The sequence below is a fragment of the Scyliorhinus torazame genome, chromosome 14 (genome assembly GCF_047496885.1).
Source record: "Scyliorhinus torazame isolate Kashiwa2021f chromosome 14, sScyTor2.1, whole genome shotgun sequence".
Lineage (NCBI taxonomy): Eukaryota > Metazoa > Chordata > Chondrichthyes > Carcharhiniformes > Scyliorhinidae > Scyliorhinus > Scyliorhinus torazame.
The window spans coordinates 207,922,456-207,941,383 of NC_092720.1; the positions used below are offsets into that span (position 1 = coordinate 207,922,456).

General features: G+C 44.7%; 1 protein-coding gene and 1 long non-coding RNA gene across 2 annotated transcripts; one reads left to right on the forward strand and one right to left on the reverse strand.

Annotated features, from left to right (window-relative positions):
* Positions 1-2,676: 2,676 nt before the first annotated feature.
* On the forward strand, positions 2,677-9,675 carry LOC140390405 (zinc-binding protein A33-like). The gene is made up of 6 exons (XM_072475552.1): positions 2,677-3,683; positions 3,774-3,869; positions 3,963-4,196; positions 5,631-5,653; positions 6,679-6,794; positions 7,707-9,675. The coding sequence occupies exons 1-6, from the start codon at positions 3,276-3,278 to the stop codon at positions 8,255-8,257; spliced, it is 1,428 nt and encodes a 475-aa protein (XP_072331653.1). The 5' UTR covers positions 2,677-3,275; the 3' UTR covers positions 8,258-9,675.
* Positions 7,183-16,246, reverse strand: LOC140390417 (uncharacterized). Its single transcript, XR_011934634.1, has 2 exons — positions 16,193-16,246; positions 7,183-15,599 (listed from the first exon to the last, which is right to left on the reverse strand). It is a non-coding gene; the product is annotated as an uncharacterized lncRNA (long non-coding RNA).
* Between the last annotated feature and the right edge of the window lie 2,682 nt (positions 16,247-18,928).

Genomic DNA, 18,928 nt, shown 5'->3' on the forward strand with positions numbered 1-18,928 from the left:
TGTTAAAAAGCATTATGGTTGACAAATCCCGAGGGCTAGATGCATCTATCCCAGATTATTGAGGGAGATGAGATGAAATAGCTGGGCCTCTAATAGAAATCTTTGTTTCCTCATTGGCCACAGGTAATCCCAGAGGATTGAAGGATAGCCAATGTTGTCCTGCTATTTAAGAAGGGTAGCAAGAATAACCCAGATAATTAGAGGCCAGTGAGCCTGACGGCAGTGATAGTCAAATCATTGGAAAAGATTCTCAGAGATAGGATCTATGCACATTTGGAAGTGAATGGTCTTATTAGCGACAGACAGCATGGGTTTGTACGAAGGAGGTCATGTCTTACTAATTTGATTGAATTTTTTGAAGAGGTGACAAAAATGATTGATGAGGGAAGGGCTGTGGATGTTGTCGACATGGACTTTAGTAAAGCATTTGGCAAGGTCCCTCATGGCAGGCTTGTGCAAAAGATTAAATCACATGGGGTCAGGGGTGAACGAACTAGATGGATTCAGAACTGGCTTGGCCATAGAAGACAGAGGGTAGCAGTGGAAGGATGTTTTTCCAAATGGAGGTCTGTAACTAGTGGTGTTACAGACAGGGATCAGTACATTACAATCAACCTCTGTTGTTTGTAATGTATATAAATGACTTGGAAGAAAACATAGCTGGTCTGATTAGCAATTTTGCAGATTATACTAAAATTGCTGGAGTTGCGGATAGTGATGAAGATTGTCAGAGAATACAGCAGGATATAGATAGGCTTTAAAATTGGGTGGAGAAATGGCAGATGGAATTTAACCCGGACAAATGCTAAGTGATGCATTTTGATAGATCCAATTCAGGTGGGAGCTATAAAATAAATGGCAGAGGCATCAGGAGGATAGACAAAGAGATCTGGGCGTGCAGGTCCACAGATCCTTAAAAGTGGCAGTATAGGTGGAAATGGTGGTAAAGGAAGCATATGGCATGCTTGCCTTCATCGGACGGGTCATCGAGTATTAAAGTTCACAAATTATGTTACAGTTATGTAGAATGTTGGTCAGGCCACATTTTGAATACTGTGTCCAGTTCTGGTCATTACACTACCAGAAGGACGTGAAGGCTTTGGGGAGAGTACAGAAAAGGTTTACCAGGATGTTGCCTGGTATGGAGGGTATTAGCTATGAGGAGAGATTGAAAAAACTGGGATTTTTCTCCCTAGAAAGATGGAGGCTGAGGGGCGACCTGATAGAAGTTTATGAAATTATGAGGGGTGTAGCTAGAGTGAACAGTTGAAGGCTTTTTCCCAGGGCGGAAATGACAATTACAAGGGGGCACAAGGCGAGGAGGGATAAGTTCAGTGGAAATGTGCGGTTCAGTGGGGGAAGTTTCTTATACAGAGGGTGGTGGTGGCCTGGAATGCACTACCAAGTGAGGTGGTTGAGGCTGATACGTTAGCGACTTTTAAGACTTATCTGGATAGGCACATGAACAGACGGGGTATAGAAGGATACAGGTGGTTGGTCTCGATAGGACACGTGGTCGGTGCAGGCTTGGTGCCTCACAGCGCCAAGGACCTGGGTTCAATCCTGGTCCTGGGTCACTGTCCATGTAGAGTTTATAAATTCTCCCCGTGACTGCGTGGGTCTCGCTCCCACAACCCAAAGATCTGTAGCGTAGGTGGATTGGCCACACTAAATTGACCCTTATTGATAAAAAAAAAATGTTTTAAATTAATATTTTGTAAAAATTCCTGAGGAGTCCATTAAATGCAGAGACCTGTGTTTATGGAGTTGTCTGGGAGGACCCGGCCTCGGTACAAAACTCACTTAATCTCTTCCGACTTGATCTGTAAAGAATCATTCCTGTGACTGGTTTTAACCCTCTCTACCGTAATGGTAGGTGGAAGCTGTGACTTGGAGGCAATGTTCTTGTCTGTGGGATAGAAGAGTATGAGATGCAATCCTCTGGATATAACCTACTGTTGTTCTCCTGCAGGGCAGAGGGAGTGTTTAAAATGTATGATACCTCACCCCCGACCACCCCCTCTCACTGAGCCCATAATTTGTTCTGCTGTTTGAACATAACTTATTGCATGGCATCATTCTACCATGAACTAGAAATATCTCCTCTGTGGACCCTCTTATGGGCTGACCTCATCAACAAAATACCCCTGTATGGTTCACCCGATGCCGGTGTTTATGTAGTTACATTGTGTACCTTGTGTTGCCCTAGTATGTATTTTATTTTATTTTCTCTTCATGTACTTAATGATCTGTTGAGCTGCTCGCTGAAAAATACTTTCACTGTACCTCGGTACACGTGACAATAAACAATATCCAATCCAATGTGTCCCGACTTACATTTCTTCCCTCATCCAACATCTTTTATACAGCTGTTTTGGTCTCGTTCTCATCACTGTGCTCGAGGTGGGTGGCATGGCAACAATGCAAGTAATTAGTTTTAAGGCTCTTTGGGGCCTGCAAGGTGGCATACATTTTGCACAATCAGGCAACAGATTGTTGATCAGTGCAAGTCCGCAGACAGTAGATTGCAGGTCTGCTTATAGCCCGGTCACTTCCCTCCAAGAGCATCTCAATGACGCAAGATGTCTCCCCGACGTTGAATCCCCTTCTTGTGACGTTCAAACGTCAAACGTGATGACGTCATGCGCTATTTGCTATGCTTCGCCCCCCCCCAGCCCCGCGCATGCCGGGCTCTGTAACAATAAAACCACATTTGCTCTTTGTTCCTTATCGCCGCAGGAACATCATTTCTCCAATTCCTCTTTTGGTTCCTTTTTTTTTATTATCAAGAATCAGCAACTGATCAAAAATAACAATGTCCGAATGCATCGAACCTCATGAGTTTATACTTGTTTTCAGTAAAGCTTATGCAACCACTTTTACGCTTCCACCTTAATTATTCTTGATGACTTCTTAACACTTGCCGCACGTTGGGTTTTAGGTTCGGTGGCTGCAATTACGAGCGCACAGTTTACAGATCTGGATCTATCTGACAACGCGGTTCCGCCAGGGGGGTTTGTAATCGGCAGCAAATTCAGGCTGAAGAAAAGGACAATGGGATTTCAATCCCCGCCCGCCTCTCTCTCTCTACCCCACCCCACCTCCAGGGCCAAACATCCATGAAAGTTACACCCTCTGGGCCAGAGTTCAATTCACACTCCATTAGCTAAAGCTGGTCTCCCTTGATCCTATTCTCCACTTTGGCTGCAGGGGTTTAGCTGTGCAGTAGTCGGAAAGTCGAAACTGAAAGCGGATTTGAAGTGCTGTGTGTGAACATGGCTTCCAGACAGGAGGCCGAGAGTTTGACCGAGGAGGCAATTTGTCCCATTTGTCTTGATTTCTTCGTCGATCCGGTAATACTGGATTGTGGACACAACTTCTGCCGCTCCTGTATCACCCAGTGTTGCAAAAAGAAGATCAACTCCTGTCCGGAATGTAGAGAGAGGATTTCGAAACAAAAGCTCAGGATAAATCGGGCCTTAGCGAATCTGGCCGAGAAAGCTCGAAATTTAAACATGAATCAGAATGCGAAGGGAAATAATCATCACTGTGAGGAACATCAGAAAGAACTGAAGCTGTTTTGTGAAACTGACAAGAAATTGATCTGTGTGATTTGTCGAGATTCGCGGGAACACAAAGACCACTGTTTGCTGTCGATTAAAAAAGCTGCTGAACTCTATTGGGTAAAAGGGAAAATATTTTATATATTGATAATTTCATCACATTTTCCTGCTCTAACATTGTCATTCTGTCATTTTCTCTTCTAATCCCAGGATCATCTGAAATCTTCCTTAGATTCTCTCACAGAGAAGAAATCGGCGGTTCAAGAAACGGAACAAAAACAGAAACGGAAGATTTCTGAAGTTAGGGTAAGGTCTCCTTGTGCTGATTTTCTGGGGTCTCGGTTAGTTTTGTTCCCTTTATCGCGGGACATTAATTACGTTTCACATTTCATTTGGTAGGAACAGTCGAGGAGTCTGCAGACCCACATCACATCCGAGTTCAGTAAAATGCACCAGATTCTCACTGAGAAAGAGCAGCGTTTACTCCGAGATCTCAAGGAAGAAGAGGAGAGGATTCTGGAAACAATAGAGAAAAACCTTCGAGAGATTCAGGAGAATTTAAATTCTATTGAGGAGGAACTCTCCAACTTGCAGAAACAGATGGAGCAAAAAGACGAGCTGATATTTCTGAAGGTGAGGTCAGTCCACTGAGATTTCCCAAAATAATTCATTCCAACTGTAAAACATATATTACATTAATGAAACATTAGAAACAGAATGAACAGGATTGTTTTGTTGTTGTTGATAATGTCCATTCTATCGCGGTTTTGCTGCTGACCCAAACCAACCGCAGTCTGCAGAATGCGGGAATACCTGCAATGTCTGAGTTGTTGCCCAAATTCAATTTCCTAATTGAATTTCCAAGTAGAATGTTGTGAATGTCTGTGCGTCTCAGAGATTGTGCTACTGTTTCCGAGTATTAAAGCGGTGGAGTTACAGTACCTCACACAGATCAGATTTGTTTTCAATGTAAGACACTCGCGAATCCTTTAGCAGAGAAAGAAACAATCTGGGCCATTCTCTCTCTTAATCGGAAGGTTCACTGAAAGAGTTAGTCCCACTGCTGCTGCCCTTTCCCCACACCCGCAAGATCATTACCGTTTAAATAAATGTCTTCTGGGAATTATTATTGAATATGCTTGCTCCATCCCGTCAGTTAGAACATTCCAGATCATGAAAAAGCACTGTTAATAGAGGTTTCCCCGTTTTTGCCGCCAATTATCTTGAAGATTTATGTGTCACCCATCAGGTCTCTGTTCTTTATTGTATTCATGATTACGGGGCTGTAGGCCCCTGTAGGCTGGCTAGGTCAGCATTTGTTGCCCATCCCCAGTTGCCCTTGAGAAGGTGGTCATGAGCTGCCTTCTTGAACTGCTGTGTAGACAAAACCACAGTGCTGTTAGGGAGGGTTCCAGGATTTTGCTCCAGCTGCAGTGAACTAACGGCCAATATATTTCCAAGTCAGGATGGTGAGTGACTTGGAGGGGGACTTACATAGAATATACAGTGCAGAAGGAGGCCATTCAGCCCATTCTGTGCACCGACCCACTCACTTCCACCCTATCCCCGTAACCCAATAACCCCTCCTAACCTTTTTGGTCACTAAGGGCAAAATTGGCCCTTAATTGGCATGGCCAATCCACCTAACCTGAACGTCTTTGGACTGTGGGAGGAAACTGGAGCACCCGGAAGAAACCCAGGCAGACACAGGAGAACGTGGAAACTCCGCACAGTGATCCAGCGGGGAATCAAACCAGACACCCTGGCGCTGTGAATCACGTGTGCTACCGTGCTGCCTACTTCTAGGTGGCTGTGTCCCCCTATCCGCCTAGATAGTAGCAGTCGTGCTTTTGAAAGTTGCAGCTGAAGGAGACATGCTGAGTTCCTGCACTGCAGCTACCTGCCTCTCCTTTAAAACTCATACCATTTCATTTACATGTGTCCTCCCAAAATGCGCCACTTTACACTTCCGTGATTCACCTCCTCTGCCCGGTGGTCTGCTCATACGTTTCGCAGCCTCCTGGACTCTGTCGCCATCCTCATCACTGCACGTTTTATTTATTTCAGGAGGAAGCTTCCCGGAGTAAAAGGTAGGACATGTTCTTTACAGAAAATCTGCACATTTGCTGAAGCAAAACCTCAGAGAAGTGTTGTTACAGTGAGCGGACGTTTGTTTACCCTGTTCACCGTGGCACATTAATAACAGAGCCCAATTTTAGCCCACACAGAACAAATTCACTCTCACCGAGTTAAAATCGCGCCCTTGGAGGTTTGTTAGGAAGGTGACGATAACACCGTTTGTGGTTCATGCGTAATTTTATATAATTTCAAGCTTTATTGCAGTGATTCATCAGAATGAGGTTTCATTTAACTGTCCTATGGCATTGCATTGATTGATAAGACAAGCATTAAACTGGATCCGGGGCCTGAAGTGAACACGTGCAGGCTGCGTGGCTTTTGACCAAATCAGAGTACAAATGTGTTCTGTGACCACCACAGACACAATAGCACTAACCTGTACTCATCTCCACATAATGCCTTTAGCATAATTGAATGTCGCAAAGACCTCCACGGGTTACAAAGCAAAATGGAACAGAAACACAATGGGGGGTGGAGACAGGTTTTCGATCTTAGAGATCTATCGAGAGATAAAGGAATGGAAACGTTTTGGGGAGAGTATTTCCAGAGCTTAGGGACTCGGTCGCTGAAAGCAATGGGGGGATCTACTGAAGTCAGAGATGCTCAAGAGGCCAAAACTGGAGAGTGTTGTGGGTCCCAAGTGTGCTACTTGAATAGCTACACAGCTTGTAATGTTAATCATCCATCAAGGCCGTTGACTGAATATTTACTTTCTCCTGTGGAATAGTATGCCTTGGCAACTAATCCGTTCTCAAGGCTATGAGCCGTTTAATTAATATGGGCGTTTCGATTATCTGCTCCTGCATTTCCAAGATATTTATCGTTCAGTGTAGTAAAAGGTTAAAATGTCACTTTCTGCCACATTTATTCCATCGCAGAAAGTGCTGAAAGACTGGAATGTAGGGTAGCTCCTCCATTTAAAATATTTAAATATTCTAAAAATTATTAATATATGACATTGACTGTTTGTTTACAGGATTAATGAAGGCAATCTCACCCCTTCAGTAGCTAATGTAGCCCTGTCTATCGGAAAGTTCAATGGTCCTTTACAGTACACAGTATGGAGAGAAATGCTGGACTCCATCAACCCCGGTAACAATTCTTGTATTTGTTTGCCTGATTCTGAATCCAATTTTGACGTGACTAAATGAGCTCTAAGGCCGCAGACTAAATATTTTGGTTCCCAATTGTTAATTCTTATATTTTATTCTCTGTGGGTTCCTCTGAGTGAGTGTCTGAAGCCAACAGCACCGTGTGTCGAAGCAGTGAAGGGATCTGTATAACCAGAACAATAGAGCATCAATCTCAGTGTGCAAAACCAAATTTGCAGAGGAGATTGGACTGGTCCCATCTAGAACACCGGGTAACATTTTTCAATATATTAACGGAAACACAACCCGGCATAGGAAAGAATCTGTTGAAAGACAACTGATCTATTAGTCAAGGGGTGTGCTTGCAGAAACTATGAAACTACACTGGATAAGAGATTGATCTTATTGAAAGGTTCATGGTACAAAACAGCATCGAGAAGATACTTATCAGAACTTTTAACACAGTTATGGAGTCTATAACAAAGTAGAGGATCAAACACAGAAGAGGTAGTGTGAAAAGATAGTTTAGAGTGAATGAGATTCAGAGTTTGAGTGACACCCATTGATTGAGTACAGTCAACCAGTGAGACCAATACTCCTCCCGTTGATCCATTCTAAATTTTGGAATTCAATACAATATTGCTGGAGTTGTTCATTGGATTATAGTGTTGGGAGGTGCTCAGTGGCCCTTGAGGGTGCAGGCGAGAGTCAGAAAATTCAGCAAATCTTTTGTTGAGCGTGGGTGGGGTGAGTGGCAAAGCTAAGGAGCAGTGAGCAGCAGTAAAAGAAAATCATGCACTCCTGCTCAGAGAAGCAAAAGAGAAAACATTCTCTCTTCCCCTTCCTATACATTCTATCCCTTCGATGTCCAGTTCCCTAAATCACTGACTGTGTTATTTTCACTTTCCTCTAGCTCCAGCCTTTCTGACTCTGGATCCAAACCAAACGAATGTCCGGCTCATCTTCTCCAGCGACCGCACCAGCGTGAGATTTGGAAATGAACCACAGTGGCTTTCCGATTCTCCGGAGACGTTTCGTGTCTGGCCCTTTGTCCTGGGATCACAGGGATTCACGTCAGGGAGACATTACTGGGAGGTAGAGGTGGGGAAGAAGACTCAATGGATTTTGGGAGTGGCCCGTGAGTCTGTGGACACGAAAGGGAGAATGGACCTGAGCCCTGAGAACGGCTACTGGACTGTGTGGCTGGAATTTGGAAATTACTATTTTGCAATCACTTCCCCCTCACTGACCTACCTCACCCACAGGGTGAATCCCCATAAAATAGGAGTGTACCTGAACTATGAGGATGGGCAGGTGTCATTTTACAATGCGGACAATATGTCCCATCTCCACACTTACACTCACACTTTCACTGAGAGAATCTTTCCCTTCTTCCATCCGGGATGGAACATCGACGGGAAAAACTCAGCACCGCTGAAAATCTGTGGGATTATAGGTCACTGACAGATCCATCCCATAATTTCACACTCTCTCCCTGCCTCCTGCCAGCTGTAAACTGATGGTTGTGGGTCTCAGTCACTGGTGGAGAGAGAAGCCAGGTTAACATTCAGGGTAGAAGCTATGTATCAGAACCGGGAACTGAAAGATCAGCAAAGACCTCTGTAGGAGTGTGTGTGTGTGTGTGTGTGGGGGGGGGGGGGGGGGGGGGGGTGCGAGGAGAGGGAGAGAAGAGACAAATAGAAACGCAAACGTTATTTAAACAAATCAGTTTTGAATATCCTTAAGTAATAATATTCCAGTGAAAGTCATTGAAGGACTAGCTTAATGATTCACAACAGCGTTCCTTTTGAATGAATTGATTAGATCACAGGAACACAAGAACAATGAGCGCCCCGAGAACCTGCTCAGTAATTCAGTACTCCCTAATCTTCTGTTTCAACTCCACTTTTCCATCCACTCCCCATATACAATAATACTGACACCCCAAAAATCTGTCTAAGCCTTAAATATATTCACAACCCTCTGGGGTAGACAATTCCAAAGATTTACAACTCGGAGAGAAGAAAATTCTCCTCATCTTAGTCCTAAACAATCAGCCCCTTATCCTGAGGCTGTGCCCCCGCATTCTAGAGGGGAGAAACAAGTCCTGTTTCCATCCTGTAAGTTTCATTAAGGCCACCTCTTACTTCTCTAAACTCGAGAGGTTCACTCTCTCGTCATGGGTCAAGCCGTTTACTTGTCCTATGCTCCACTCTGGTGAACCGTCACTCTAATGCATGCTTGTAAAATAGTTTATTTTCTTCTTTCTAAAATTGTTGTCGGTATTATTTGCATTACAAGATGTGAATCAGAGATATTTCTTGCTGCCGTTTCATTTATTTTAAGTCAGTGTGAACAATATTTGTATTCTTATCTGGTATTCAGGCGTGATTGAGGATTTTATGGGTCTGATACGAAAACAGGAGCAGACCCAAGGAGGTGGTGGTGTAATCCAGAGACCTGGGCTGGTCTGGGGCCCTGGGTTCATAACCCACCAATGATGCAATTTAAATTCAATAAAAGTCTGGAATTAAACATCCATGACCATTGTCAGACAAAAACATCTGCTTCGTCAATATGGTTCATGGAAGGAAATCTGTCGTCCTCGATGCTATATGTGACTCCAGACTCACAGCAATGTGGTTGACTCTGAAATGCCCTAAGCAAGGGAAATCAGGGCCAATAAATGCTGGCCCAGCCAGCGATAGCCACATTTAACCACAAATACTAGTACCAGGGTTGAGAATATCTATTTCAGTCTCCACGCATTTTACTGACTGAGCTCTTTAAATGCTTCCTGAGGTAGATTGCTCTGGTTGATGGTCTTTTATTAATTATGCAAAATTAAAATATTGATCTAAGAAACCCAACCACCTCGATATGCTACTGTTGTTTAGTTATTTTCAGAGAACATGTTGTACCCCTGCTTCTCAAATACAATTTCCTGTAACACTCCGCAGATAGATGATGGAGCACTAAAAAATGGCTCAATTTTGCAGTATGAAAGAGCACAAGAGTAAAACTTCAATAACTCATTGGTCTCAGCTGTCAAAACTCTGAAAGGAAAGGTTTGGCTCCTTGAGAGGAGCAGATGAGAACTAATGGAAGGGAACAGTTATATTGAGGGTGAATCACTGTGAATCTTTGACAGGGGTTATTCCAGCACTGCATGTCTTCCAATGCAAGATGGCCACACAAGGTGGCCGCCAATATCAAACCCACATTCACACTAGTCCTCAAATATGCGTAAAGACAATAATGTCACTCTGCTGTGCCCAGTCTGTATTTTGTGCTAAAATGTGAGTGCAAGGGTAACGTGAATCAAGCAACGCAAATTGGAATAAACAGTTTGAATTGTGGATAGCTTGATTAAATGACTTTCAGTGAGGATGTAGCAAGGTCAGTATGGTAGCATAGTGGTTAGCACCGTTTCTCCACAGCTCCAGGTTCGATTCCTGGCATGGGTCACTGTGTCCGGAGTTTGCACGTTCTCCCCATGTTTGCATGGGTTTCCTCCGGGTGCTCCGGTTTTCTCCCACAGTCCAAAGATGTGCAGGTTAGGTGGATTGGCCATTCTAAATTGCCCTTAGTGTCCAAAAAAAAGTCAGGTGAGGTTACTGAGTCACGGGGATAAAGGGAGATAGAGTGAAGGCTTGGGCATAAGTAGGGTGCTCTTTCCAAGGGCTGGTGCAGATTCAATGGGCTGAATGGCCTCCTGCACTGTAAATTCTATGAGGAGCGTATTCTGTGTAAAAGATCCGCATTCCAACAGTGACATTTTAGCTTTTAGCCAGAATAAGCAGTTTTCAATTTGGTTTTTTGAAGGTTTCAGTGTGGAAAAAGTAATGTGGCCCATGCACAGATAATATTACAGGATCAAATCTATTTTTCTTTGCTGACAACCAGAGGTGGGGGCGAGCAGGAACTACTACAATTCTCGTTCTTTTACCAATGCCATCACTGAGGTGATATTATTAATAACGTGACATTGTAACATAGAATCTACGGCACTGAGACAGGCACTTCAGCCCAAACTGGTCCATACCAACCAAAATGCCCATCTAAGCTAACCCCATTTGCCTGCATTTGGCCCATATCCCTCTCAACCTTTTCCTTTCAACGTATCTGTCCAAATGCCTTTGAAATGTTGTCAAATGTCCCTGCCTCAACCATTTCCTCCGGCAGCTCATTCCACATACGTATCACCCTCTTGTGTAAAATAAAATAGCTCCTCAGGTTCCCATTAATTCTTTCTCCTCTTAACTTAAACCTATGCCCTCTAGTTCTCGATTCTCCAACCCTGGGAAAAAGACTGAGAGCGTTCACCCTATCCATGCCTCTCATGATCGTATACATCTCGATAAGATCTCCCTTCAGTCTCCTATGCTCCAAAGATCACTCCCGGTACCTCAGTCCCTCGAGTCCTGGCAACATCCGTGTAAATCTCTTCTGCGCTTGTCCAGTTTAATAACATCTTTCCTATAGCAAGGCGACCAAAACTGAACACAATACTCAAGATTCAGCCTTATCAACGTCCTGTACAACTGCAACATAACTTCCCAACTTCTATACTCAATGCCCAGCATGCCACAAATCACCATCACTGCCCTAGCTTCCTGTCACTCCACCTTTAGAGAACTGTGAACTCCAAGGTCCCTTTGTTCCACGATACTCCCTAAGGTGCTACCATTCACCATGAAAGCCCTACCTTGATTTGACTTTCTAAAATGCAACACCTCACACTTATCTGTATTGAACTCCATTTGCCATTTCTTGGCCCATTTCCCCAGCTGATCTAAGATCCTGCTGCAATTTTTGATAACCTTCCTCACTGCCTACAATATCACCTATTTTAGTGTAATCTGCAAACTTACTGATCATGCCTTGTACTTTTTCTCCCTTCCTCCTATTGGGGCAACAATTGAAAGCAGTGTTATCACATCAACTATCTGATAAATAAAATGGTCAGGCATATTATGATGATGATTTGGACCTTTGTGTTTATAAATGTGTGGTTACCCACAAAATGAGAATGAACACTGCTAAAGTAAACAAGACATGCAAGGAGTTGTGGTGCATTAAAATAATTTCTTCATCCGTATATACTAAACAGACGCTAACTTGTAGACTATCGCTCGCAATGACGCAACACCAGGACTGCGCATGCAGTGTTGGGAGCAAATGCTGCCTTTCTCCAAACAGACACAGGCCCACCTCCCTCATTGAGTAAGACACCTGGCCATGGAATCCTGCCTCGTGGGCCCAGAATCCTGCCTCCTTCATTCTGAGTGACATCTGGTTCCACTAATTCACTTAAAAAGCATCCACAGCCGGGAAATGCACCTCCCTCACACTGAGTGACAGGCCCTCAAAAACAACAACTTACGTTTACACAGCAACTCCAACGTACCGAAATGTCCTAAAATGCTGCACAGCCGAATTGTAAAACGATGTACACTAACTAAACCACATAAAAAGATATTAGGTCAGATGACCAAAAGATTGGTCAAAGATGTTGACTTTAGGGCAGCATGGTGGCACAGTGGTTAGCACTGCTGCCTCACGGCACCGAGGTCCCAGGTTCGATCCCGGCTCTGGGTCACTGTCCTTGTGAAGTTTGCACATTCTCCCCGTGTCTGCGTGAGTTTCGCCCCACAACCCAAAAGTTGTGCAGGGTAGGAAGATTGGCCAGGCTAAATTGGCCCTTAATTGGAAAAAAGAATTGGGTACTCTAAATTTATATTTAAAAAAAGATGTTAACTTTAAGTGGTGTCCTAAAGGAGGAGAGAAATCCAAAGCTTGGGGCCCGGACAGCTGAAGGCACAGTCATCAATAATGCAGCAATTATGATTCGTAATACGCAGCAGGTTAGAATTCAGAATGCACAAGAGGTCAGAATTAGAGGAACACATATTTCAGAGGGTTGTTAGGCTGGAGGAGAAGTATAGGCAAGACCATGGAGGGATTTGAAAATAAGGATGAGAATTGTAAAACTAAGATATTACTTGACCGGGAGCCTATATAGGTCAGCGAGCACAAGGTGACGGGGGACAGTATTTACTCAGAGTTAAGACAAGGGAAGCAGATGGCACAGTGGTTAGCTATGCTGCCTCACAGGGCCGAGGACTCAGGTTCGATCTGGCCCCGGGTCACTGTCCGTGTGGAGATTGCACATTCTCCTTGTGTCTGCATGTGATTCACCCCCATAATCCCGAAAAAAGATGTGGTGACTTGGCCAAAATCTGAAACATAGGCAATGTTACAGAGCTAAAAATAGCTGGTCTTCGTGATGACACAAATATGCAGTCAGAAGCTCATCTTGGGGTCAAATATGACACTGAGGTTGGAAATGGACTATTGCCAGAGAAACATGTAGTTGGTAGCTAGGGAACAGGATTTGGAGCAAGGATGAAATTTGGAGCAAGGAAAAAAAAATCCATAGCTTCAGTATTCCCAAAATTTCTAATAACTTGATACTGAATGTCAGGTAAGCAATCATTTCATAGTGAATAGTGAAGGAGTCAAGAGAGGTAGTGGGGGCTTCGGCAGCTAAAGGTATGGTCACCAATGATGGCACAATTATAATTGGGAATGCACAAGAGGCCAGAATTAGGGCAGCACAATTATTTGAGAGAGTTGTGCGGTTGGAGAAGATTACAGAAATAGAAAGGAGTGAGGCTATGGATTGATCTGAAAACCAGGATGAGAATTTTAAAGCCAAGGTGGTGTTTGACTGTGAGTCAATTTAGGTCAGTAGGCACAGGAGTGATGGGGGAAGCAGGACTTGCTGTGAGGGGTGACACAGTGGTTAGCACTGCTGCCTCACAGCATCAGGGACCTGGGTTCAATTCGCCTGGGATGACTGCTCGTGTGGAGTGTGCACGTCCCCCCCGTGTCTGCGTGTGTTTCCTCTGGGTGCTCCGGTTTCCTCCCACAGTCACAGTTAGGTGGATTGGGCCTGTTAAATTGACCCTTAGTGTCAAAAGATGTGACGGTTAGGAGGGGTTACAGGGGTCGGGTGGGGTTGTGGGCCTAGGTGAAGTACTCTTTCAGAGGGTCAGTGCAGACTCAATGGGCCAAATGGCCAGATGTGCACTAAAGGAGTCTATGAGTTAAGACATAGGAAGCCACGTTTTGGATGACTCCCAAGTTCACAGAGGGTAGAATGTAAGTGACCAGCCAGGAATCCACTTGAATAGTTGAGTCTAGCCTAGCAAAAGGTATGAATGTGGGTTTTAGCAAGAGATGAATGGAAAAAGACGAGAAGACCGAGCAATATTACAGCATTCTTGGTGATGGCGTGGATACAAGGTCAGAACTCAAGACATGAAATGTGACACTGAGGTTGCAAACAGACTGGCTTAATCCTAGACTGCCACAGCAAGAAGAATGGAGTTGGGAGAAGGTGCCAAAACAATGGCTTTGGCTTTGTAAAATTGTCATTGCAGAAGATTTCTGTACATCTAGTACTGGGTGTCAGATAAGCAGTTTGACAATGTAGCAATAGCAGATGAGTCAAGAGGGATGGTGATCCAGAATATGTTGTATGCCTTATTAACATCAGCAGAAAAAAATCCCAGTCGGTCAGAATGAACGTTGTTCAGTCTGGACGTCATTAACATTGCACCCCTACAGTCTCTGGTGAAGTCTTTGGTGGCTCAGCAGGTTGGACGACTGAGTGAATCCCTTCCCACATACGGAGCAGGTGAATGGCCTCTCCCCAGTGTGAATTCGCTGGTGTATCAGGAGGATAGATGAACTCATGAATCCTTTTCCACACACGGAGCAGGTGAAGGGCCTTTCTCCGCTGTGAACTCGCTGGTGTGTAAGGAGTTTGGATGAACTCATGAACCCCTTCCCACACATGGAGCAGGTGAATGGCCTCTCCTCTGTGTGAGCTCGCTGATGCATCACAAGAGTAGATGATTGGGTGAATCCTCTCCCGCACACGGAACAGGTGAATGGCCTCTCCCCAGTGTGAACTCTCTGGTGCTTCAGCAGGTTGGATGGATGATTGAATCCTTTCTCACATACGGAGCAGATGAATGGCTTTTCCTCAGTGTGAACTCGCTGGTGTATCAGGAGAGTTGATGACTGAGTGAATCCTTTCCCACAAACGGAACAGGTGAACGGCCTTTCTCCTGTGTGAATGCGCTGGTGTTTCAGCAGGTTGGATGGATGATTGAATCCCTTCCCACACATGGAGCAGTTGAATGGCCTATCCCCACTGTGAACCCGCTTGTGTGTCTGGAGGTTGGATGACTGAGTAAATTCCTTTCCACACATGGAGCAGGTAAAAGGCTTAACTTCAGTGTGAGCTCGCTGGTGTGTCAGGAGATTGGAGGACTGAGTGAATCCTTTTCCACACATGGAGCAGGTGAACGGTCTCTCCCCAGTGTGAATGCGATAATGGTTTTCCAGCAGGGATGGGTAACTGAATCCCTTGCCACAGTCTCCACATTTCCACGGTTTCTCCATGGTACGAGTGTCCAGGTTAATTGAAGCAGAATGCATGTACGCTTTCTCCCCACTGTGAATGGTGCAATGTTTTCCTAGGCTCTATGACTGGAAAAAGCTCTTTCTCACTGTCAGTTCACTGGAACACACTCACTCAGGAGTGTGTCTCGTTCCTTTTCCAGTCAGACTGATGTGTGAAATACTTTCAGGCAACTAGAACAGACAAACATTTCTCCTTTCACCTTCAAAGGCAATGATATTCAGGTCCTAGGGAAGAGGGTGATTTCATCAGGTCATGACTTGATTTTTAATTTGAGTTTCCACTGCAAATCCCTCACTTTCTAATATCCTGCAAAAGGAATTGACAAAGGTTTTCACTGTAAATTCAGGATAGGAACTCAAAACAAAAAAAATCCACTTTGGTGGAGCATTTTTTTTAAATGTCTTGCTCCCCCAAAGCTGCTAAATCTCTATCCCACTCTGCCTTGTGCTGAAAGCCATACCCATCACACCATTTTTCTCAGTCCCAGATAACAACCCCCCTCCCCCCTATGGTTGAGTTCAGTTACCCAGTGCATACTGGGAATACAATTAGCCAATGAATTTTCCTCCTGGTCACTGGAACCCTGAATCCCCACCCATCCTTTGTTGTGTCTTAAAGGTGGCCGTGCATTCGCTCTGCTGTCAGAACAAGCCCCTCCCTCTTCTGCCAAGTTGGCGGCCTGTTGTCTGGGTAACCCTGGGAGGAAGGCCCGCTTCCCTCATCCGCATCAACTCTCACTCGAGATGGCTGCGAGTCAGCCCGCTCCCCTGGACCTGTCACCCTGGGGTAAATACGGGCCCGTGTGCTCTTATAGGCCTCAAGGCCTATCCCCAGTGTTTCTGACGTTTCCCAGCCCACCCAGGACCTCTAACTCCGACTCTCCGTCAACAATCTCCTACCGGGCACCTTGTTCACCTCAATCCGTCTCCAGCAGCCGCACTGCGCATGCCAGCACTCCCGTGATCAGAGATAGGGGGCGTTCTGCTGCGCAGGGTATTCTGGGTAATCTATCAATCATCGCTCACTCGGCTCTGGCATTCGGAAGTAGTATCCTCTGGATCAAGAAGCATTCTGATTGACTGCTGGAGCCATTAAGGCGTTTTAGAATTAATAATGTTTTTACGAAGTAACCATAAGACTGTAAGAAATAGGAACAGCAGTAGGCCATTCAACGCTTCGAGCCTGCATTGCTATTTAATAAGGAGATGCCGGCATTGGACTGAAGTGGGCACAGTAAGAAGTTTTACAACACCAGGTTAAAGTCCAACAGATTTGTTTCGAATCACTAGCTTTCGGAGTGCAACTCCTTCATCAGGTGAGTCACCTGATGAAAGAGCTGCGCTCCGAAAGCGAGAGCCCACACCTCCACCCCATCCCCATAACCCAGTAACCCCACCCAAGATCATGGTTGATCTATCACTCACTAAGTCCACTTTCCTGCCTTACTCCTTAACCCTTAATTCTCCGACTGATACATCGACTGGCTGAATGGCCTAGTCCTGTTCCAATTTTTATGGTTATGTGGGAGGAAAATAACAGCGGCCTGGCCATAAATTAAATTATGGTTCTTTGTTGAAGGTGTTGTTCAGGGTCAGAAAGGGCCATTTTTACCAGTGACTGAGGAGAGGATATTATACTAAAAACTAACGTGACACATGCCTTACCAATGTCAAACAAGAGTGTCAAGGGTTGTGGGAGGGCAAACAGGAAAGTAGCATTGAGACCAGAACAAGATCAACCATTATTGTATTAAATGGCAACCTCGAAGGGCCAAATGGTCTATTCCTGCTCCTGATTCCTATGTTTTGATTCAATAATTATTTTAACTGAGTACATTAGTGGCAGACATTAGGTCCATAGTTAAGTGTTAAAGATTAGGGTTAGTGATTATGTCACTGGTTCAGGTTAGGGTGTTAGAATTAGAGCTGGGTTAGGAGTTATGTGAGGGGTTGGCAGGGGGTAGGGGGAGTGGCCTTGTAGTGTAGATGGCAGTGTAGTGGTTAATTCACTGAATGAGAAATCCAAAGAACCAAGTTCAAATTTCACTCTAGCAACAGGTGGAATTTAAGGTAAATTCTAATGGGCAGATTTGTAATCTAGATGCCCAGCCCAATGACTTGGGGACATGGGTCCAAATTTTACCACGGGATAAAGCCGGTCTCAATAGTGGTGACCATGAAACTTTATAATCAATTGTGGTGAAAACAAATGTCCATCTGGTTCACTTGGGAAGCAAATCTATTGTCCTTATGACACAGTGATAGACCGGCATGGTAGCACAGTGGTTTGCACTGCTGCCTTACCCAGGAACCCGGGTTCGATTCTGAACTTGGTTGACTCTCAGTGTGGAGTTTGCACATTCTCCCCGTGTCTGCATGGGTTTCCTCCAGGTGCTCCGCTTTCCCCCCACAGTGCAAATAAGGTGTTCAGGTCAGGTTGATCGGCCATGCTAAATTTCCCCTTAGTGCCGAAAGATATGTGGATTGGCCATGATGATTCACAGGGATAGGGTGGGAAATGGGCCTAGGTCTTTGGGGGTCATTGCAGATCCGATGGGCCAAATGGTCTCCTTCTGCACTGTCGGTATTCTCTGGAAATTATATTTAAAAAGCTGCTTTGCTGGTTGGTCTGGGGCATGTTTCTTGCTTTGGTATTTTAATTGGAGAGTTGTGAGAGCTCATGGCTTCAAACCGAGATGAGCCATTTGATGTTGTTTCCTATTCACTAATTCTTACTGTTTGTTTGGTGAGCTGGTGCAGGTACATTGGGCCAAATGGTCTCCTTCTGCACTGTAACAATTCTGTGATGCTAGTGTTTCAGGTTTGTGTGTGAGGGTTAGGGATTGAGGTTAAGATTGTTTCAGGTTTGGATTTTATGATTAGGGATCCCGGTCGGGTTGAGGATACTTGGGGTTTTCAAGGAACTCTGGCAATATCTTGGAGATAATTAAATTGATGGTAACTGGAATAATCTAAATTTCCAGAGCAATAAAGGCCCAGAAATTGGAGAAATTATCGTATAATATTCATCGCCTTTTATTTATTAATATATTTATAAATTTAGGGTACCCAATTTTGTTTTCTAATTAAGGGGCAATTTAGTTTGGCCAATCCACCTAGCCTGCACATCTTTGGGTTGTGGGGTGAGACCCACACAGACACAGAGAGAATGGGCAAACTCCACACTGACAGTGACCTGAGGCCTGGATCGAACCCGGGTCTTCAGCGCTGTAAGGAAGCAGTGCTAACCACTTTGTCGCCTTATAAACATGAAAACATTATTGTTTCCTCCTCCCCAGCACCCGAGCCTGAGGTTATGGTATCTCTGGATGCTGAAAAAGCATTTGATAGAGCCGTAAATTTGCCTCCTGGATTTGTCTGTTGTAGAGTGCCCCTACTGCCAACATTTGCATGAATACGCGACATTCAGATTACTTCCTCTTAGGTCAGGGCTCGAGACAAGGCTGCCCTCTTTCCCCACTTCTGCTTGCCTGGGAAATAGAGCCCCTCTATAGTGTTGAGGGCTTCTGATCAATGGAGGGGTATTTGTCGGGGTGGGGTGGAGCACCAGCTATTGCTTTATTCAGATGACCTACTTCTGTACATTACAGACCCGACTCCCTCCATAAGTAGTCT

Excerpts from the sequence above, each read along its gene's own strand:
- LOC140390405 (XM_072475552.1), top strand. The coding sequence starts at position 3,276 with ATGGCTTCCAGACAGGAGGCCGAGAGTTTGACCGAGGAGGCAATTTGT. Across the intron at positions 3,870-3,962 it reads GGAAGATTTCTGAAGTTAGG|GAACAGTCGAGGAGTCTGCA; the intron begins GTAAGGTCTCCT and ends TTCATTTGGTAG. Across the intron at positions 5,654-6,678 it reads GAAGCTTCCCGGAGTAAAAG|GATTAATGAAGGCAATCTCA; the intron begins GTAGGACATGTT and ends GTTTGTTTACAG.